Source organism: Oncorhynchus clarkii, chromosome 7 (assembly GCF_045791955.1).
Source record: "Oncorhynchus clarkii lewisi isolate Uvic-CL-2024 chromosome 7, UVic_Ocla_1.0, whole genome shotgun sequence".
Lineage (NCBI taxonomy): Eukaryota > Metazoa > Chordata > Actinopteri > Salmoniformes > Salmonidae > Oncorhynchus > Oncorhynchus clarkii.
Genome location: NC_092153.1, coordinates 3,008,656 through 3,031,819, shown reverse-complemented (window position 1 = coordinate 3,031,819; position 23,164 = coordinate 3,008,656). Strand labels below are relative to the sequence as shown.

At 49.3% G+C, this 23,164-nt stretch overlaps 1 protein-coding gene across 2 annotated transcripts; it reads right to left on the bottom strand.

The window, feature by feature from the left end:
- Positions 1-11,633: 11,633 nt before the first annotated feature.
- On the bottom strand, positions 11,634-22,520 carry LOC139412731 (transforming growth factor-beta receptor-associated protein 1 homolog). 2 transcript variants are annotated; one of them, XM_071159405.1, is made up of 12 exons: positions 22,328-22,520; positions 20,518-21,228; positions 19,700-19,894; positions 18,989-19,143; positions 17,882-18,120; positions 17,533-17,718; positions 17,175-17,232; positions 16,794-16,937; positions 16,298-16,456; positions 14,540-14,699; positions 12,254-12,702; positions 11,634-11,944 (listed from the first exon to the last, which is right to left on the bottom strand). In XM_071159405.1, exons 2-12 carry the CDS (start codon positions 21,203-21,205, stop codon positions 11,753-11,755), a joined length of 2,625 nt encoding a protein of 874 aa, XP_071015506.1. In that variant the 5' UTR covers positions 21,206-21,228; positions 22,328-22,520; the 3' UTR covers positions 11,634-11,752. The 2 variants fall into 2 exon arrangements, with proteins under 2 accessions (XP_071015506.1, XP_071015508.1); XM_071159407.1 differs by having other exon boundaries at positions 20,518-21,267; positions 22,328-22,517.
- Between the last annotated feature and the right edge of the window lie 644 nt (positions 22,521-23,164).

Here is a 23,164-nt window from a genome sequence, read left to right as displayed (position 1 = left end):
GGCATTTTCACACACCTACAGTACGTCTCACATGTCTATCTATTCAACATACATCTACAGGACGTCTACACGTCTATCTATTCAACACACATCTACAGAAAGTCTACACGTCTATCTATTCAACACACATCTACACGTCTATCTATTCAACACACATCTATAGAACGTCTACACGTCTATCTATTCAACACACATCTATAGAACGTCTATCTATTCAACACACATCTACAGAACGTCTATCTATTCAACACACATCTACAGAACGTCTATCTATTCAACACACATCTACACGTCTATCTATTCAACACACATCTACAGGAAGTCACACATCTTCCACATAGTTGTGCTGTAGTGATAACTGGATATGTCCTCTAGATGTGTATCATGTGTGCAGTCAGTCAGTCAATCAGTAGGCAGTCAGTCAATCAATCAGTAGGCAGTCAGTCAATCAGTAGGCAGTCAGTCAGTAGGCAGTCAGTCAATCAGTAGGCAGTCAGTCAGGCAGGCAGTCAGTAGGCAGTCAGTCAATCAGTCGTCAGGCAGTCAGTCAATCAGTAGGCAGTGAGTCAATCAGTAGGCAGTTATTCATGTGATTCTAATAATCTGTCTCTGAACCCAAACTGTATGTAACCATCTTCCTCTCCTCGACAGTGTGAGGTGTGCCATTGTCCTCTAGGAGACCTCCATGTAGGAGACAGTATGTGGCTCCACAGAGGGACAGTGCACTGTGAAAGCTGCTTCAGCACAGCCAGAGGTGTGTTTGTGTGTGTGTGTGTGTGTGTGTCCACAAATCCGTCATGCTTTGCTGGCTTGGCTCTAATCCAGTCCTGTACGGGTTTCTTTACAGAGAAGTATCTCCTCTAGGGAAGGATGACAGAACGCTCATGTCGCCACGGTAACACAGACAGAACAAAGAGACACCACTTCAGAAGTCAGAAAAGGACACATTGCTTTTACATGGGTTGAGGTTGACGCAACAGTAAATTACATTTTATAATGTAATCTGGATCTATAATCTTCACAACATCTCTTGCAAATTATTGTCACATATAGAATCAGATCCAATGACCTGGATGGATTCTTTATGTACTTCTTTAAGTACGAATTGTTAAATCACATTACAATATAACCACCAACTGATGTCAGCATGTAGTCATGTTTATTAAAATGGACATCTTCACATGTTGTACATTCCACCTACATTGATTTACAAAGCAACAAACTAATATATATACAGTATATACACATACATTTATAAAATACATCAGGAGAGAGACAGAGAGATAGAGCAGGAGAGAGATAGAGAGAGCCAGAGGGAGAGAGCCAGAGCCAGAGAGAGAGAGCAAGAGAGAGAGAGCCAGAGAGATAGGGAAAGAGCCAGAGAGACAGAGAGCCAGATAGATAGAGGGAGAGAGCCAGAGAGGAGGTTTGTTTAAGGTCATGTTTAGACACATGATGTGTTTGTTATTGGTGCCAGGGGAGAAGGCAGAAGACAGTAAGTACTTGTTTGTGCAGAGTAAACCACTGCATCCCAAAAGACACCTCATTCCCTATATAGTGCACTACTTTAGACCAGAGCAAATGACACCCCATTCCCTATATAGTGCACTACTTCAGACCAGGGCCCATGTGTATAGCGTCGACAGCCCAGGCACTAACAGAAGGAAGCCTGGAACCAAAGTTAAAGTTGTTATTCAACATGTAACAATTTTAATTTCAAAATGTTAATCTTGAAATCAGACGTCACTGAAATGATCTGAGAAGTGACGGAAAAGATGGGTCCATTTTGAACATCCATCCAGAGATGACCGTACAGAAGGATGGATGGCCCTGAAGCTGTGTGAAATGGAACCCTGTTCCAGAGATGACCATACAGAAGGATGGATGGTCCTGAAGCTGTGTGAAATGGAACCCCGTTCCAGAGATGACCGTACAGAAGGATGGATGGTCCTGAAGCTGTGTGAAATGGAACCCCGTTCCAGAGATGACCGTACAGAAGGATTGATGGTCCTGAAGCTGTCTGAAATGGAACCCTGTTCCAGAGATGACCGTACAGAAGGATGGATGGCCCTGAAGCTGTCTGAAATGGAACCCTGTTCCAGAGATGACCATACAGAAGGATGGATGGCCCTGAAGCTGTCTGAAATGGAACCCTGTTCCAGAGATGACCGTACAGAAGGATTGATGGTCCTGAAGCTGTCTGAAATGGAACCCTGTTCCAGAGATGACCATACAGAAGGATGGATGGCCCTGAAGCTGTCTGAAATGGAACCCTGTTCCAGAGATGACCGTACAGAAGGATGGATGGCCCTGAAGCTGTCTGAAATGGAACCCCGTTCCAGAGATGACCGTACAGAAGGATGGATGGCCCTGAAGCTGTCTGAAATGGAACCCTGTTCCAGAGATGACCGTACAGAAGGATTGATGGTCCTGAAGCTGTCTGAAATGGAACCCTGTTCCAGAGATGACCATACAGAAGGATGGATGGCCCTGAAGCTGTCTGAAATGGAACCCTGTTCCAGAGATGACCATACAGAAGGATGGATGGCCCTGAAGCTGTCTGAAATGGAACCCTGTTCCAGAGATGACCATACAGAAGGATTGATGGCCCTGAAGCTGTCTGAAATGGAACCCTGTTCCAGAGATGACCATACAGAAGGATGGATGGCCCTGAAGCTGTCTGAAATGGAACCCTGTTCCAGAGATGACCGTACAGAAGGATGGATGGCCCTGAAGCTGTCTGAAATGGAACCCCGTTCCCTATATAGTGCACTACTTTAGACCAGACCCATGTGCTCTGGTCCAAAGTAGTGCACTAAATAGGGTGCCAGACAGTGTTACAGGTGTTGTCTACTGACATCATCTCCTCCAAAATGTGCCACTCTTGGGGGGGCGGAGTTATTGTAATTAATGTGTCCAATCGGTACACCTGACCTAGTTATCCTGGCCAATCACTGTGCATGGAACCAGCCACTGGAATAGTCAGCCCTGCCCACAAATACGCTCCTGGCTTTGTATACACAGGAATGATTCTTTTTTATTTTTGTTTTCCCCAAATATCAGAGGAACAACACCTTTGGCGTTTTAACAAAACCTAGAAGACTGCTCAGTCCGGTATTCTACACTTCCCTCTTTCAACGATAACAAAAAACAAACATCATTTAGATCTTCAAATCGTGTAACGGACAGTGATTCATTCCTTTATCAAGTAACAGAACATTAAGTTCTGCTTTTTGTTTTATGTTGCTCTGTCTGTATGCTATGTCTTGCTTGTCCTATGTTGCTATGTCTTGCTTGTCCTATGTTGCTATGTCTTGCTTGTCCTATGTTGCTATGTCTTGCTTGTCCTATGTTGCTATGTCTTGCTTGTTCTATGTTGCTATGTCTTGCTTGTCCTATGTTGCTATGTCTTGCTTGTCCTATGCTGCTATTGTCTATACTGTAATTGTTTTTAATAACCTGCCCAGGGACTGCGGTTGAAAATTAGCCGGCTGGCTAAAACCGGCACTTTTACTGAAACGTTGATTAATGTGCACTGTCCCTGTAAAAATAAAAATAAACTCAAACTCAAACTCAAGTGCAGTACGGAGGGAATAGAGAGCCAGACAACAACACCTTCATCTACAACATGTAGAGACATATCTGGCTGTTTCCAGTTACGGTGTGATCAGTCACGGTGTGATCAGTCACGGTGTGATCAGTTACGGGTGTGATCAGTCACGGTGTGATCAGTCACGGTGTGATCAGTCACGGTGTGATCAGTTACGGGTGTGATCAGTTACGGTGTGATCAGTTACGGTGTGATCAGTCACGGTGTGATCAGTCACGGTGTGATCAGTCACGGTGTGATCAGTCACGGTGTGATCAGTTACGGGTGTGATCAGTTACGGTGTGATCAGTTACGGTGTGATCAGTCACGGTGTGATCAGGACGGGTGTGATCAGTCACGGTGTGATCAGTTACGGTGTGATCAGGACGGGTGTGATCAGTCACGGTGTGATCAGTTACGGTGTGATCAGTTACGGTGTGATCAGGGCGGGTGTGATCAGTCACGGTGTGATCAGTTACGGTGTGATCAGTTACGGTGTGATCAGGATGGGAATAGGGTGCATCCCAAACGGCTAGAGGTCCTGGTCAAATGTAGTGTATTATATAGGGAATAGGATGCCACCTGAGAAACAGACAGAAACAACACCCTTCACCAACAGAGAAACAAACTGGATATCATAGAGAAGAAGAACAGAGAAGGAAGTGTGTGTGTGTGTGTGTGTGTGTGTGTAAAAGAGGAGTTTCACTTAGTCTGTGCTCATCAAATGGTCTATTGCAAAATCCATCAAAAAGTTTGACATTTCACACATTTTAAAAAGTCAAAATAGTATTTTTGACCGATAAATCAGTTTGCTATAAACCAGCAGCGAGCAGGGTGAGAACCCTAACCCTAACCCTAACCTTGCGAGCAGGGTGAGAACCCTAACCCTAACCCTAACCTTGCGAGCAGGGTGAGAACCCTAACCCTAACCTTGCGAGCAGGGTGAGAACCCTAACCCTAACCTTGCGAGCAGGGTGAGAACCCTAACCCTAACCTTGCGAGCAGGGTGAGAACCCTAACCCTAACCCTAACCTTGCAGCAGGGTGAGAACCCTAACCCTAACCCTAACCTTGCAGCAGGGTGAGAACCCTAACCCTAACCTTGCAGCAGGGTGAGAACCCTAACCCTAACCCTAACCTTGCAGCAGGGTGAGAACCCTAACCCTAACCCCTAACCCTAACCCTAACCTTGCAGCAGGGTGAGAACCCTAACCCTAACCTTGCAGCAGGGTGAGAACCCTAACCCTAACCCCTAACCCTAACCCTAACCTTGCAGCAGGGTGAGAACCCTAACCCTAACCTTGCAGCAGGGTGAGAACCCTAACCCTAACCCTAACCTTGCAGCAGGGTGAGAACCCTAACCCTAACCCTAACCTTGCAGCAGGGTGAGAACCCTAACCCTAACCCTAACCTTGCAGCAGGGTGAGAACCCTAACCCTAACCTTGCAGCAGGGTGAGAACCCTAACCCTAACCCTAACCTTGCAGCAGGGTGAGAACCCTAACCCTAACCCTAACCTTGCAGCAGGGTGAGAACCCTAACCCTAACCCTAACCTTGCAGCAGGGTGAGAACCCTAACCCTAACCTTGCAGCAGGGTGAGAACCCTAACCCTAACCTTGCAGCAGGGTGAGAACCCTAACCCTAACCTTGCAGCAGGGTGAGAACCCTAACCCTAACCTTGCAGCAGGGTGAGAACCCTAACCCTAACCCTAACCTTGCAGCAGGGTGAGAACAAAACAACTAAAGCCTTTAAACAGACAGACTGCATTGCAATGCGTTTTCCCTTTTCCTTTTTTTCACAAAACGCTCATCTGGTTTTAACGCGTCGCCACAAAAACTAATTAGATTTTACCGGATAATTTGCATAATTGAAGGATTTCCCTGTAAATCCATGTGTTAATACAAAGGCTGATTTCCTGCTTTGTTCGACCCACACTCACGTTGTTCACTGATCGACGTGAACTGGGACAGGACCATAGAGATGGAGAGAGATCATTACTTGGAAATAACACTATTTGCTTGGACTTTGTCACTGAGCGCTTCCACCATTTTAAAGTAGTCAACTGGACAGCGATTCCTATGAGATGGGAGCGATCGGTCAATGATCAGAGAGCATCGTCTTCTTCAAATTTGTTTGCTTAGTTTTGTAAATGGCTTTAAGCTATATCAAAGCCTTGTAGTGGCCACAACAAATGAATGACAAGATTTGGTTCAAGACCCCGGGCAATGCAGGTGGAGGTAAATCACTAATATTAGCGATACACTTTTTCAAACATAAAAAAAAGAAAATGTACTACTTTAAAATGGTGATAGCCTCAATGGTGCTGCTCATGCTGTCACTGATGCCATAATGGGACAGATACAAAGCCGAGAACTCTATAAATAGGACCTAGCTTAGCCTGAGTGCCAGTCTGTTTGTGTCACCATGACAACTCCTTGTCACTCATAGTCATGCCAAAAATAATTGGCTTGACTAATAGCAATGAAGTTGGCATGAGCACGAACAGATCTGGGATCAGGTTAAACGTTTGCTTTGGTCAGTGAAACATTAGCCAATTCTTCTGTTTTCAGTGTTTTAGCATTTCACATCCCATAGAGCTGGGGTCATGTTCATCCTGGAACACCGAAGCAAAATGTTTCGCAGTGGAAGAGGAAAACAAGTTTGTTTTTCCGAGATGGCTCAGCTAGTCCCTGTCACGTTTACTTCAGTTTGGTGCCTAATGAATACGGCCCTGGTCTGAGCTGAAACCAGCGAGCATCAGGTTAGCTGGATGTTTCAACCTCACCTTGGTTAGCAAAATGAAAACCAAAACATTGTTTTTTTTTGTTGCTTGAAGGCAGAGAGACAGTTCTTAAGTAGTGTGGACACAAGGTTCGGGAAGGGGAGCAGGTTGGGAGGGGTGAGAGAGTGTGTGCAACACAGCAGAACATTTAGCAACAATTAGGAACGCTCCTGGCTGTGAACACAGCCTCACTGGGGAATCATCGTCTTCAAGTTCAGTCTCAGATACCAGCAGCAGAGAGGAGCCACTGTAGTGAAGGAGGAGATGTCTAACTGGTCTGCTTGTACTGTGTTCTGCAGTAAGACCCTCCCCAGGGATAGACTCAAGCTCATCTCAGGTTTGGGCCAGGACAGACATAACAGAGGAGGGGTTCAGCACTAGACCAGGACAGACATAACAGAGGAGGGGTTCAGCACTAGACCAGGACAGACATAACAGAGGAGGGGTTCAGCACTGGACCAGGACAGACATAACAGAGGAGGGGTTCAGCACTGGACCAGGACAGACATAACAGAGGGGTTCAGCACTGGACCAGGACATAACAGAGGAGGGGTTCAACACTAGACCAGGACAGACATAACAGAGGGGTTCAGCACTGGACCAGGACATAACAGAGGAGGGGTTCAGCACTAGACCAGGACAGACATTACAGGAGGGGTTCAGCACTGGACCAGGACAGACATAACAGAGGAGGGGTTCAGCACTGGATCAGGACAGACATAACAGGAGGGGTTAAACACTAGACCAGGACATAGCAGAGGAGGGGTTCAGCACTAGACCAGGACAAAGCAGAGGAGGGGTTCAACACTAGACCAGGACAGACATAACAGAGGAGGGGTTCAGCACTAGACCAGGACAGAGGAGGGGTTCAGCTCTAGACCAGGACAGACATAACAGAGGAGGGGTTCAGCACTAGACCAGGACATAACAGAGGGGTTCAGCACTAGACCAGGACAGACATAACAGAGGACCAGGACAGACATAACAGGAGGGGTTCAGCACTAGACCAGGACAGACATAACAGAGGAGGGGTTCAGCTCTAGACCAGGACAGACATAACAGGAGGGGTTAAACACTAGACCAGGACAGACATAACAGAGGGGTTCAGCACTATACCAGGACAGAACAGAGGAGGGGTTCAGCACTAGACCAGGACATAGCAGAGGAGGGGTTCAGCACTAGACCAGGACAGAACAGAGGAGGGGTTCAGCACTAGACCAGGACAGAACAGAGGAGGGGTTCAGCACTAGACCAGGACAGACATAACAGAGGAGGGGTTCAGCACTAGACCAGGACAGAAATAACAGAGGACCAGGACAGACATAACAGAGGAGGGGTTCAGCTCTAGACCAGGACATAACAGAGGGGGGGTTCAGCACTGGACCAGGACAGACATAACAGAGGAGGGGTTCAGCACTAGACCAGGACATAACAGAGGGGTTCAGCTCTAGACCAGGACAGACATAAGAGGAGGGGTTCAGCACTGGACCAGGACAGACATAACAGAGGACCAGGACAGACATAACAGAGGACCAGGACAGACATAACAGAGGAGGGGTTCAGCTCTAGACCAGGACAGACATAACAGAGGAGGGGTTCAGCACTAGACCAGGACAGAAATAACAGAGGACCAGGACAGACATAACAGAGGAGGGGTTCAGCTCTAGACCAGGACAGACATAACAGAGGAGGGGTTCAGCACTGGACCAGGACAGACATAACAGAGGAGGGGTTCAGCACTAGACCAGGACAGACATAACAGAGGAGGGGTTCAGCACTAGACCAGGACAGACATTACAGGAGGGGTTCAGCACTGGACCAGGACAGACATAACAGAGGGGTTCAGCACTAGACCAGGACAGACATAACAGAGGACCAGGACAGACATAACAGAGGAGGGGTTCAGCACTGGACCAGGACAGACATAACAGAGGAGGGGTTCAGCTCTAGACCAGGACAGACATAACAGAGGGGTTCAGCACTAGACCAGGACAGAACAGAGGAGGGGTTCAGCACTGGACCAGGACAGACATAACAGGAGGGGTTAAACACTAGACCAGGACAGACATAACAGAGGGGTTCAGCACTATACCAGGACAGAACAGAGGAGGGGTTCAGCACTAGACCAGGACATAGCAGAGGAGGGGTTCAGCACTAGACCAGGACAAAGCAGAGGAGGGGTTCAGCACTAAACCAGGACAGAACAGAGGAGGGGTTCAGCACTAGACCAGGACAGACATAACAAAGGGTGGTTCAGCACTAGACCAGGACAGACATAACAGAGGGGTTCAGCACTAGACCAGGACAGACATAACAGAGGACCAGGACAGACATAACAGAGGAGGGGTTCAGCTCTAGACCAGGACAGAACAGAGGAGGGGTTCAGCACTGGACCAGGACAGACATAACAGGAGGGGTTAAACACTAGACCAGGACAGACATAACAGAGGGGTTCAGCACTATACCAGGACAGAACAGAGGAGGGGTTCAGCACTAGACCAGGACATAGCAGAGGAGGGGTTCAGCACTAGACCAGGACAGACATAACAGAGGACCAGGACAGACATAACAGAGGAGGGGTTCAGCACTGGACCAGGACAGACATAACAGAGGAGGGGTTCAGCACTAGACCAGGACAGACATAACAGAGGAGGGGTTCAGCACTGGACCAGGACAGACATAACAGAGGAGGGGTTCAGCACTGGACCAGGACAGACATAACAGAGGAGGGGTTCAGCACTGGACCAGGACAGACATAACAGAGGAGGGGTTCAGCACTAGACCAGGACATAACAGAGGAGGGGTTCAGCACTAGACCAGGACAGACATAACAGAGGAGGGGTTCAGCACTAGACCAGGACATAACAGAGGAGGGGTTCAGCACTAGACCAGGACAAAGCAGAGGAGGGGTTCAGCACTGGACCAGGACAGACATAACAGAGGAGGGGTTCAGCTCTAGACCAGGACAGAAATAACAGAGGAGGGGTTCAGCTCTAGACCAGGACAGACATAACAGAGGAGGGGTTCAGCACTAGACCAGGACATAACAGAGGAGGGGTTCAGCACTGGACCAGGACATAACAGAGGAGGGGTTCAGCACTAGACCAGGACAGAGGAGGGGTTCAGCACTAGACCAGGACAGACATAACAGAGGAGGGGTTCAGCACTAGACCAGGACATAACAGAGGAGGGGTTCAGCACTAGACCAGGACATAACAGAGGAGGGGTTCAGCACTGGATCAGGACAGACATAACAGAGGAGGGGTTCAGCTCTAGACCAGGACAGACATAACAGAGGAGGGGTTCAGCACTAGACCAGGACATAACAGAGGAGGGGTTCAGCACTAGACCAGGACATAACAGAGGGGTTCAGCACTGGATCAGGACAGACATAACAGAGGAGGGGTTCAGCACTAGACCAGGACAGAGGAGGGGTTCAGCACTAGACCAGGACAGAGCAGAGGAGGGGTTCAGCACTAGACCAGGACAGACATAACAGAGGAGGGGTTCAGCACTGGACCAGGACAGAGCAGAGGAGGGGTTCAGCACTAGACCAGGACAGACATAACAGAGGGGTTCAGCTCTAGACCAGGACAGACATAACAGAGGAGGGGTTCAACACTAGACCAGGACAGACATAACAGAGGAGGGGTTCAGCACTGGACCAGGACAGACATAACAGAGGAGGGGTTCAGCACTGGACCAGGACAGAGCAGAGGAGGGGTTCAGCACTAGACCAGGACAGACATAACAGAGGGGGGGTTCAGCACTAGACCAGGACAGACATAATAGAGGAGGGGTTCAGCACTAGACCAGGACAGACATAACAGAGGAGGGGTTCAGCTCTAGACCAGGACAGACATAATAGAGGAGGGGTTCAGCACTAGACCAGGACAGACATAACAGAGGGGGGGTTCAGCACTAGACCAGGACAGACATAACAGAGGAGGGGTTCAGCACTGGACCAGGACAGACATTACAGGAGGGGTTCAGCACTGGACCAGGACATAACAGAGGAGGGGTTCAGCTCTAGACCAGGACAGACATAACAGAGGAGGGGTTCAGCACTAGACCAGGACAGACATAACAGAGGAGGGGCTTAGCACTGGACCAGGACAGAGGAGGGGTTCAGCTCTAGACCAGGACAGACATAACAGAGGGGGGGTTCAGCACTGGACCAGGACAGACATAACAGAGGGGGGGTTCAGCACTAGACCAGGACAGACATAACAGAGGGGGGGTTCAGCACTAGACCAGGACAGACATAACAGAGGGGGGGTTCAGCACTAGACCAGGACAGACATAACAGAGGGGGGGTTCAGCACTAGACCAGGACAGACATAACAGAGGGGGGGTTCAGCACTAGACCAGGACAGACATAACAGAGGAGGGGTTCAGCACTAGACCAGGACATAGCAGAGGAGGGGTTCAGCACTGGACCAGGACAGACATAACAGAGGAGGGGTTCAGCACTAGACCAGGACATAACAGAGGAGGGGTTCAGCACTAGACCAGGACAGACATAACAGAGGAGGGGTTCAGCACTAGACCAGGACATAACAGAGGAGGGGTTCAGCACTAGACCAGGACAGACATAACAGAGGGGGGGTTCAGCACTAGACCAGGACAGACATAACAGAGGGGGGGTTCAGCACTAGACCAGGACAGACATAAGAGGGGGGGTTCAGCACTAGACCAGGACAGACATAACAGAGGGGGGGTTCAGCACTAGACCAGGACAGACATAATAGAGGAGGGGTTCAGCACTAGACCAGGACAGACATAACAGAGGGGGGGTTCAGCACTGGACCAGGACAGACATAATAGAGGAGGGGTTCAGCACTAGACCAGGACAGACATAACAGAGGAGGGGTTCAGCACTAGACCAGGACAGACATAACAGAGGGGTTCAGCACTAGACCAGGACAGACATAACAGAGGACCAGGACAGACTGTAGGTTTCACTTCAATGTTAAAGTCATTATGGATGGATGTGGAGTTTAGTTCTTGTTGTAGAACTTCATTCACAACTCAGTCGGTCATCAGTCTCCCTGTTGTTTATGCATGGTGGCACTGGAATAAATACCTTCCTTCCTTTATTCACAAATGAACGAGCGCACACACACACACACACACACACACACACACAGTAGAGAAGTGTGGTCAGCTCTGTGTTTCTGAGTATGCTCCAGGGCTGCTCCCCACGGTAGCTGGACCACGGTAGCCATGGTAACCTCTGTGCTTTTATTCCCCATAGTCATCATCTGATGTGACCCCCCCCCCCACCCAGACGCAACCAATCACAGCCCGGGCTGCTGCTAGGCTCCTCCCGTCACACTGGCTCTGGGCGAGGCTTGGGTGGTGATGGTGGTCAAGGGGCTTCATGTGTGGTTGTTGCTATTGGCTAGTTGTCTCCTGGTGGGCGAGTCTCGTACCACCCTCTGGGCGGCACAGTGTGTGTGTACGGGCACGCCTCCTGGAAGACACACACAGTCCGGCTCGCTGAAGGTGTTGTGGCACAGAACACACCCCTTCTTCTGTGATACCAGGACTGGGCTCCTCCTCTGCTTCAACTGATGACACGACAACAAGGCCACAGTTACATCTCACCTTCATCACGACTCAGCAGAACGTAGCAGCAATTACAAAGACTTAAAATCAGGAGAGCTTTGTCGTAAACACATAATGCAGAGTTGTGTGTGTGTGTTGTTGTGAATGGGTAGATATTACTGCACTGTTGGAGCTAGAAACACAAGCATTTCGCTACACCCGCAATAACATCTGCTGAACACGTTTGACCAAAACAAATGTGATTTGATTTTGTGTGTGTGTGTGTGTGTGTGTGCGCGCGCAGTGTGTGTGTCGCGTCGTTCCAATCTCACCCTGTCGTGCTGCAGCTGTAGGTTCTCTGACCTCGCCAGCCCCAGTGCAACCTGGGAGGTGCGGCAGGCGTGCATACTCCCCCGCAGGGCGCGTCCGAGGAACGGGCGAAGCAGCTGCAGGGACCAGCCTTCCGGAAGCAGGTCCAGCACGCGCACAGCGTCGAACACCTCCCCGTGCCGGTTTAACAGGTCCACCGCTGCCATCTCCAGATCCCCGGTGCCGCTACTACTGGGAAGGTCCCGGTCCAGATAGACCCCCAGGAGGAGGTGGAAGAGGCTCTGCTGGTAGGCCGGGTCCCGGGAGGCGGAACCCCACACGCAGTAGGCCTCAGCAGCGGGGAAGTCTTTGAGCTGGTGCACCAGGATGTGTAACGCCTTATCGTGCTCCTCTAGTTTCCCGTGGAGCGTGGCTCTCTCCAGAAACAACTGGTCACATTCCTGGATCTTACCTGAGGGAGGGGGAGACAGAGCCATAGGTTATGGTAGGTTATAACCATGTCATCGTGGATAAAACCAGGGTTATAGTAGGTTATAACCATGTCATCGTGGATAAAACCAGGGTTATAGTAGGTTATAACCATGTCATCGTGGATAAACCCAGGGTTATAGCAGGTTATAACCACGTCATCGTGGATAAAACCAGGGTTATAGCAGGTTATAACCATGTCATCGTGGATAAAACCAGGGTTATAGCGGGTTATAACCATGTCATCGTGGATAAAACCAGGGTTATAGCGGGTTATAACCATGTCATCGTGGATAAAACCAGGGTTATAGCAGGTTATAACCATGTCATCGTGGATAAAACCAGGGTTATAGCAGGTTATAACCATGTCATCGTGGATAAAACCAGGGTTATAACCATGTCATCGTGGATAAAACCAGGGTTATAGCAGGTTATAACCACGTCATTGTGGATAAAACCAGGGTTATAGCAGGTTATAACCATGTCATCGTGGATAAAACCAGGGTTATAGCAGGTTATAACCATGTCATCATGGATAAAACCAGGGTTATAGCAGGTTATAACCATGTCATCGTGGATAAAACCAGGGTTATAACCATGTCATCGTGGATAAACCCAGGGTTATAGCATGTTATAACCATGTCATCGTGGATAAAACCAGGGTTATAGCAGGTTATAACCATGTCATCATGGATAAAACCAGGGTTATAGCAGGTTATAACCATGTCATGGATAAACCCAGGGTCATAGCAGGTTATAACCACGTCATCATGGATAAAACCAGGGTTATAGCATGTTATAACCATGTCATCGTGGATAAAACCAGGGTTATAGCAGGTTATAACCATGTCATCATGGATAAAACCAGGGTTATAGTAGGTTATAACCATGTCATCGTGGATAAAACCAGGGTTATAGTAGGTTATAACCATGTCATCGTGGATAAAACCAGAGTTATAGCAGGTTATAACCATGTCATCATGGATAAAACCAGGGTTATAGCAGGTTATAACCATGTCATGGATAAAACCAGGGTTATAGCAGGTTATAACCATGTCATCGTGGATAAAACCAGAGTTATAGCAGGTTATAACCATGTCATCGTGGATAAAACCAGGGTTATAGTAGGTTATAACCACGTCATTGTGGATAAAACCAGGGTTATTTATTTTATTTATTTTACCTTTATTTAACCAGGCAAGTCAGTTAAGAACATTCTTATTTTCAATGACGGCCTGGGAACAGTGGGTTAACTGCCTGTTCAGGGGCAGAACGACAGATTTGTACCTTGTCAGCTCGGGGGTTTGAACTCGCAACCTTCCGGTTACTAGTCCAACGCTCTAACCACTAGGCTACCCTGCCGTTATAGCAGGTTATAACCATGTCATCGTGGATAAAACCAGAGTTATAGCAGGTTATAACCATGTCATCGTGGATAAAACCAGGGTTATAGCAGGTTATAACCACATCATCGTGGATAAAACCAGGGTCATAGCAGGTTATAACCATGTCATGGATAAAACCAGGGTCATAGCAGGTTATAGACATTCTGTCCTTTTTGGAGGACCCCATTATTCTGCCAGGAAACTAAATGTAGTGTATTGGTATTATCTCATGTTTAAACAGGAACAATACTTCAACTGGACGAGATCAAACTAAAATGTTGTTTAAAAACGTGGAAATCAACAACATTGGCCACCTCCAAAATTACACCCCATTCCTGATGTAGTGCACTACTTTTGACCTGAGCCCTGTGCACTGGATACGGAATAGGGTGTAATAGGGTGTAATTTGGGACACATTGACAATGGACAGCTCACCCAGTAGTAGTTGGACGCGGTACAGGCTGGACTCCCTGAGGAGGAGCTGGAGTTTGTCCCGGGCTACTGACACCTGTTGGTCCACTGGGGGGGACTGAGACAGGAGAGACAGGACTCTGTCTGTGTACTGCACTGCCAGGTGGGTGTGGAGCTTCTCTTTCTACAGAGAGACAGAGTTACATACAGTTGACAGACAGAGTTACAGACAGTAGACAGAGTGACATACAGAGTGACATACAGTAGACAGACAGAGAGAGAGAGAGAGAGAGAGAGAGAGAGAGAGAGAGAGAGAGAGAGAGAGAGAGACAGCGAGAGAGAGAGAGACAGACAGCGAGAGAGAGAGAGAGTGACAGACAGCGAGAGAGAGAGAGAGAGAGTGACAGACAGCGAGAGAGAGAGAGAGAGAGAGACAGACAGACAGCGAGAGAGAGAGAGAGAGAGACAGACAGACAGCGAGAGAGAGAGAGAGACAGACAGCGAGAGAGAGAGAGAGAGAGAGAGAGAGACAGACAGACAGACAGACACAGCGAGAGAGAGAGAGAGAGAGAGAGAGAGAGAGAGAGAGAGAGAGAGAGAGAGAGAGAGAGAGAGAGAGAGAGAGAGAGAGAGAGAGAGAGAGAGAGAGAGAGAGAGAGTGACAGACAGCGAGAGAGAGAGAGAGAGAGTGACAGACAGCGAGAGAGAGAGAGAGAGAGTGACAGACAGAGAGAGAGAGAGAGAGAGAGTGACAGACAGCGAGAGAGAGAGAGAGAGAGTGACAGACAGCGAGAGAGAGAGAGAGAGAGTGACAGACAGCGAGAGAGAGAGAGAGAGAGTGACAGACAGCGAGAGAGAGAGAGAGAGAGTGACAGACAGCGAGAGAGAGAGAGAGAGAGTGACAGACAGCGAGAGAGAGAGAGAGAGTGACAGACAGCGAGAGAGAGAGAGAGAGTGACAGACAGCGAGAGAGAGAGAGAGTGACAGACAGCGAGAGAGAGAGAGAGAGAGAGAGAGAGAGAGAGAGAAAGAGTGACAGACAGCAAGAGAGAGAGAGAGTGACAGACAGCAAGAGAGAGAGAGTGACAGACAGCGAGAGAGAGAGAGTGACAGACAGCGAGAGAGAGAGAGAGAGTGACAGACAGCGAGAGAGAGAGAGAGTGACAGACAGCGAGAGAGAGAGAGAGAGAGAGAGAGAGAGAGTGAGAGAGAGAGAGTGACAGACAGCGAGAGAGAGAGAAAGAGTGACAGATAGCGATAGAGGAGAGAGAGAGAGAGAGAGGGACAGACAGCAGAGAGAGAGAGAGTGACAGATAGCGATAGAGAGAGAGAGAGAGGGACAGACAGCAAGAGAGAGAGAGAGAGTGACAGACAGCAAGAGAGAGAGAGAGAGAGAGAGAGAGAGTGACAGACAGCGAGAGAGAGAGTGACAGACAGCGAGAGAGAGAGGGAGAGACGGCGAGAGAGAGAGGGAGAGACGGCGAGAGAGAGAGGGAGAGACGGCGAGAGAGAGAGGGAGAGACGGCGAGAGAGAGAGGGAGAGACGGCGAGAGAGAGAGTGACAGACGGCGAGAGGGAGAGACGGCGAGAGAGAGAGAGAGACGGCGAGAGACAGACAGACACAGAGACAGACAGACAGAGACAAACAGACAGAGACAAACAGACAGAGACAAACAGACAGAGACAAACAGACAGAGAGTAAAGACCAAGCGCCAGGGGATAGTTGAAGGAGGTAAATCGTGGAGTATGGAATATGTTCTGAAGTCCTGTGTATGTTCTGACCTGTATCCGTCGGCCCAGCACCAGGTGTTCCAGGTAGAGCAGCAGAGCCTGGCTGTGTTTCCCCAGGTACGTGATGACGTCGTCTGGGTTCACCTGGTCCTTCTGCTCCTTAACCTGGTCCTGACCCACCGGCCTCCTGGTGAAGATCTGCACCCCTATCTACAGAGACCACAGATAAACACCCATAGAATTACAATGAGGAGTCTTTTCTTTACTCCTGCGGGTATATCCAAAATGGCCGGCAGTCGACATCATTACTTAGTTTCTGCTAGAACTTAGGGCCCTGGTCAGAAGTAGTATACAATATAGGGCCTGGTAAAAGGTAGTATATAATATAGGGCCCTGGTCATAAGTAGTATACAATATAGGGCCTGGTTAAAAGTAGTATATAATATAGGGCCCTGGTCAAAAGTAGTATATAATATAGGGCCCTGGTCAAAAGTAGTATACAATATAGGGATTAAGGTGCCATTTGGAAACACAGACAGAAACGTACCGTCTGGTCTCTCTGCAGGGCCCAGTCCGCATATTTCCACACCAGGTCCGGGTTGGAACAGAAACCCAGGAAGTCCACAATGTACTCATACAGGTCAGACCTGGTAGAGTCCTGAAGGTCCCCATTCACTATCCGCACCCACAACTACAGGAGGAGAGACAGAGATGCATCTTACAACCCCATAGACATTTCATTACAATTCATATTAAATTAATAATCAAGATAATGGATTGGATTTATAGGGCTTTTCATCCTAGGTGCTCAAAACGCATTCGTTTAAGATGTGGCCAGGTTTGATTAGATTTATTTGCCATATAAAGAGCCATGGTGGTACGGTCACCGTGTTCAAACTAAGGTAGTGTACAGTAGTAGCATGTTTACCTGTAGAGCAGCTGAATCCTGTCCGTTATAATGGTAGAGGAGGCCTAGTGCAAAATACCTGATGCACAGGAGAAAGATAACCCAAAATAAAAAACACACTCACTACACACTTTAAAAGGCAATAGCATAGCAGGCTACTTTGAACGCAATGCTGCCGTACCCGCTAGGCTAGCTGCATTAACCCCTAGGCTAGCAGCATTACCCACTAGGCTAGCTGCAGTACCCGCTAGGCAAGGCTAGCTGCAGTAACCCCTAGGCTAGCAGCATTACCCGCTAGGCTAGCAGCATTACCCGCTAGGCTAGCTGCAGTACCCGCTAGGCTAGCTGCAGTACCCGCTAGGCTAGCTGCAGTACCCACTTGTGGTGTTTCTCTAGCCAGGGGGCGCTGTCTGCCAGTAAACAGGCATTGGGGGAGGCCAGCAGGTCCAGAAGACTCTCGTGGTCCTGCTCAGCGTACAGCTTCAACAGAGCCGTGTCCACGTCCTCCCGGCAGCCGTTAGCCCCCTCCGTGCTTCGCACCTCACCCAGGTACGTGATGAGGAACCTAGAATAATAATAATAATAATAATAATAATAATAATAAGCCATTTAGCAGCCACTTTATTCTGTATTTTACGTACAGATGGTCCTGGGAATCAAACCACCTATTATGGGGGTTGCAAACATCATACTCTGCCAACTGAGCTACAGAGGACCACATCTCTTACCTCTTGCACCTCTGGACCTTGTCCTGGTCCCCCTGCGCCAGGTGGTTGAGGTCGGCGAACCCGTGGAGCGGCGGGTGGCAGCGGGCGAAGGAGGAGGAGGCCGGGAGGAGGAGAGGGTAGAGGGAGATCAACTCCCGGACGTCCAACTGACCTGTCCTGAAGTGTTCTTTCGCTTCGAGAAACTGAAGCTGTCCAAACTGTATGAATCCTGCTTGCTGGAGGATTCTTTTGTGCAATATCTGAGGAGGGGGGGTGGGGGGGTCATGAAAGAGAAAGTTAAAGATGCATCACATCTCATCCCTCTTATTCTATATTTTACATTTCATAAGGACACAATCACCCCAGTTAAATGAGCCACCTGGGAACACATGATGCATCACTGTCACAATAACCCCCTGGGCTGTACTCACAAAAGACCAAAATAAACTATAGAAATAAACTTGTTTTTTGTTATTTAATTTTTTTTTCTCCCAATTTCGTGGTATCCAATTGGTAGTTACAGTCTTGTCCCATTGCTGCATCTCCCGTACGGACTCAGGAGAGGTGAAGGTCGAGAGACATGCGTCCTCCGAAACACAACCCAACCAAGCCGCACTGCTTCTTGACACAATGCCCACTTAACCTGGAAGCCAGCCGCACCAATGTGTCGGAGGGAAACACCGTAGACCTGGCGACCGTGTCAGCTTGCATTGCGTCCGGCCTGCCACAGGAATCACAATGGGACAAGAACATCCCTGCCCGGCCAAACCCTCCCCTAACCCGGACGACGCTGGGCCAATTGTGCGCCGCCCCATGGGTCTCCCGGTTGCAGTCGGCTGCGAAACAGTCTGGACTCGAACCAGGATCTCTAGTGGCACAGCTAGCGCTGGCTTAGACCCCTGCTCCACTAGGGGCACAGCTAGCGCTGCCTTAGACCCCTGCTCCTCTAGTGGCACAGCTAGCGCTGGCTTAGACCCCTGCTCCTCTAGTGGCACAGCTAGCGCTGGCTTAGACCCCTGCTCCACTAGGGAGGCCTAGAAATCAGCCTTTTGATCATTTGTTCTCAGCTAGTGGAGAGTATTGACAAGCTCTCTAGCAGAAACACTATTTGTGGCAGACAGTCTGTACCTGGAACTTGTCTTTGGGAATGTTCCTCCTGGCTCCCTCAGTCAGAGACAGGGCCTCCTCCACTCTGTGTCCAGCTAGCAGCTCCTGAATCTGTCTCTCCAGGGGTAGGGGCACCAGCACGTACACAGCCTTAGTGGAGGCCAGAACCACCTTACCTATAGGGACAGAGACAGTTAGGGACAGAGACAGGTGACAGGGACACAGTTAGGAACAGAGACATGGGACAGGGACACAGCTGGGAACAGAGACATGGGACAGGGACACAGTTGGGGACACAGACAGGTCAGGGTTAGGGACACAGACAGGTCAGGGTTAGGGACACAGACAGGTCAGGGTTAGGGACACAGACAGGTCAGGGTCAGGGACACAGACAGGTCAGGGTCAGGGACACAGACAGGTCAGGGTCAGGGACACAGACAGGTCAGGGTCAGGGACACAGACAGGTCAGGGTCAGGGACACAGACAGGTCAGGGACAGACACAGACAGGTCAGGGACGGACACAGACAGGTCAGGGACACAGACAGGTCAGGGACACAGACAGGTTAGGGACACAGACAGGTCAGGGTTAGGGACACAGACAGGTCAGGGTTAGGGACACAGACAGGTCAGGGTCACCATCTCTTCAGCCATAGATACTGTAGACATAGGTCTACTGAGGTAAGCCAACAAGGCTAGACATTTAGACTAGTGTAGGGGAGCCATGTTGGCACCTTCAAAGTCCTGTAGGATGTGTCCATCTCTGAAGGAGAGGGTCTGTTTGAGCTGCTGGTCCAGCATACTGTGGATGGTGACGAAGCCCTCGTCTAGCGCCACCACATAGGGAAAACACACAGCCGCTCCCATCACACTCTCTGACCAGTTCACTGGGGCACGCTGGGATATACCCTCTGCATTGGCAAACATACCTGAGAGAGAGAGAGAGAGAGACAGAGAGAGAGAGAGAGAGACAGGGAGAGAGAGAGAGAGACAGGGAGAGAGAGAGAGAGAAACAGGGAGAGAGAGAGAGAGACAGGGAGAGAGAGAGAGAGAGAGAGAGAAACAGGGAGAGAGAGAGAGAGAGAGAAACGGAGAGAGAGAGAGAGAGAGAGAGAGAGAGAGACAGGGAGAGAGAGAGAGAGACAGAGAGAGAGAGAGACAGGGAGAGAGAGAGACAGGGAGAGAGAGAGACAGGGAGAGAGAGAGAGAGAGAGAGAGAGAGAGAGAGAGACAGGGAGAGAGAGGGAGAGACAGGGAGAGAGAGGGAGAGACAGGGAGAGAGAGAGAGAGAGAGACAGGGAGAGAGAGAGAGAGAGAGAGACAGGGAGAGAGAGAGACAGGGAGAGAGAGAGAGAGAGAGAGAGAGAGAGACAGGGAGAGAGAGAGAGACAGGGAGAGAGAGAGAGACAGGGAGAGAGAGAGAGACAGGGAGAGAGACAGCGACAGAGAGACAGAGACAGAGACAGAGACAGAGAGAGAGAATACGTCACTAGTGATATGTTAGTAATAAGATCTACTGATAAACAATACAGCTGCTGTTGTAATGACTCACCCAGGCCACCAGGGGCAGCCAAGAGGAACTCCTCCCTGCCGATCCTCTTGACTATGGGCTTCCTCTCCTCGCTGTCATAGGGGAACAGGTCCTGCGCGGCCCCTGTGCTGTAGTTAAGGATCATGTACTGCGTGGAGAGGGCCAGGCACAGGAAGTAACCGTCCAGACTGACCGCACACGGCTGCCCCGGCGTGTTGACCTCTTTCACCAGCTGCACCCTGTCCTCGTAAACCATGTATATCTGTACGGTGCGCCGCCGGGCCGAGAGCACCCCGATCTCCACGCAGAACGGGTCCCCGTTCACCGGGTTCTCGTTGACGCAGAACGCGGCCACGCCCTTAATCTTGGCCCCGCCCGAAGGCACGGGTTCTAAGGTGATCATGTCAATAACACTAACTGTAGCGTCACAGAGCACAATGATGCGTTCTAACGCTGACGCGGCCTTCAGGGCCTCCACGGGCTTTTTCAGGCCCAGGTACTTGAACAGCAGCTTCTGGACGGTGTAGGATAGCATCCCCTTGGTCGTGGCATGCTCCTCTAGCAGGAAGTGATGTATGAAGCAGTCGTTGGTGCCCACGTACAGGTGCTTGCCGCAGCACTCGATGCACTCAATGTTGATGCGGGCCTTGTCTCCCATCAGGAGCTCCCGCTCCACGGCAGGGACCAGTTCAAATGCCTTCACACTCATCTTGAAGGCACAGCACACATCTACTGCAAGAGAGGAGGAGATCAGGTCAACACAGACATCTCCTGCAAGAGAGGAGGAGATCAGGTCAACACAGACATCTCCTGCAAGAGAGGAGGAGATCAGGTCAACACAGACATCTCCTGCAAGAGAAAAGGGGATCAGGTCAACACAGACATCTCCTGCAAGAGAAGAGGGGATCAGGTCAACACAGACATCTCCTGCAAGAGAGGAGGAGATCAGGTCAACACAGATATCTCCTGCAAGAGTCAGGACGGTGAGATCAGGTCAACACAGACATCTCCTGCAAGAGAAGAGGGGATCAGGTCAACACAGACATCTCCTGTAAGAGAAGAGGGGATCAGGTCAACACAGACATCTCCTGCAAGAGAAGAGGGGATCAGGTCAACACAGACATCTCCTGCAAGAGAAGAGGGGATCAGGTCAACACACTGTGGATGCGTCCCGATTCTCCACCCTTTTCCCAAAGTGTGCACTTGCACACTTACAGGTTATTTCTGTAACAATGGTGGAAATTTCCTTCAGACAATGCTTTTAAATCCATGCACACTTTGGGAGAAGGGTGGATAATTGGGATGCATCCTGTAAGTGCAAAGAAACAGCCTTTCCAATAATATTTTACAAACTCTCACTGAGAGTCCCAACTCCAAGGCTAGTGTGGAATCAGTAGGACCAGGAACTTTTCCTGATCACGTGAACGGACGTGGAAAAACTCTAGAGCCTAACTAGTTAGTTAGGAGGATACCGCAATAATGGTACAACTAGAGACTTCTAGCAATTATCACTTGACAGTTAGCCATCATGCTAGCTAGCCTAGCTGGCAACAAACCTTCTCTATACCATAATTTCTAGAGAAATTCTGGGGCACTTTGATTAGCAAACCCAGAGCCAAAAATGGGTTAGGGTTACCTAAATTACCTAGCAACATCATGCAAATATTGACTATCCGTTGTGGAAGTAGAGCAATGACTGAAGTAAAGTAAGCTCTCCAGCTAATGTTAACCAGTTTTAGCAGCTAGCTAGCTAGCTGACTGGCTGTATGTAACAAGCAATGACTCAGGCTGTCATTATTGGCAAATCGGTGCTGCTGTTTACTGTACAAACCTTTCAAAAACAGCGATTTACATGTCCATACAAAGCCGATAGCTAGAAGCTGTCATACCACCAGCCGTAGCCACTGCAGATCTAGTATAGGAGACGCCGATGTACCACGGCCTTCCTGTCTTTTCACTTCTCAATCTCTCCACTCCCTTCGCTGCTAACTGCTTGCTAACCGCTAGGGAGAGCTGCCGCTACGTTTTCAGATCGAAGAAGGTCATGAGGAGGTTGTGCTTCCTGTTTACAATGCATTGGGGCAATATATGCATATATTGACAAAATACATGTCTTTCCGCCCTAAAATGGGAGTTGTTGTCCACAAAGCGGCAGTGCGGGCTGTTTAGCTTCCAACTATCCTTTCTTTGGATTAGTGGAACTTATATTCGATCAAATAAACCTCACGTTGCAAATAAGACATTCATTTTATTTTGACCAATTTGTTGACTAACACTCCTTGACCTCCATACAAAAACTCCTTGCTTGGTGGGCGAAAAAACGGCACCTGCTGGAGGGAGACCGATTTTCTTCCTGGTTTGTGGGAGGAGCAATAGAAGGATGGGCTCATTGTAATGGCTGGAATGGAGTTCATGGAACGGGGTCAAACATGGAGTTTCTATGTATTTTGTCCCGTTCTATGGCTCCATTCCAGACATTACAATGAGCCCCTCCTCCTATAGCTCCTCCCACCATCCTCCTCGTGAGTATGCAATTGAGATTCTCCCAGACATTAAAACCAGATTGGGGGCTAAAGAGCCTGCCAGCTTGTTGTCCTAACAAACTGTGGTTCCTTCAGCCATTCCTATGTTGAAAATAAGGTCTGAGGTTAACACAGGTTTAGGAGAT

What these genes read in the sequence shown, in the direction of transcription:
- LOC139412731 (XM_071159405.1), bottom strand. Translation starts at nt 21,205, where the DNA reads ATGAGTGTGAAGGCATTTGAACTGGTCCCTGCCGTGGAGCGGGAGCTC. An exon ending in TGGCTAGAGAAACACCACAA is followed by an intron (nt 17,233 to 17,532) that starts GTGGGTACTGCA and finishes CCTGTGCATCAG; the next exon opens with GTATTTTGCACTAGGCCTCC. An exon ending in CCGCGTCCAACTACTACTGG is followed by an intron (nt 12,703 to 14,539) that starts GTGAGCTGTCCA and finishes CCCCTCCCTCAG; the next exon opens with GTAAGATCCAGGAATGTGAC.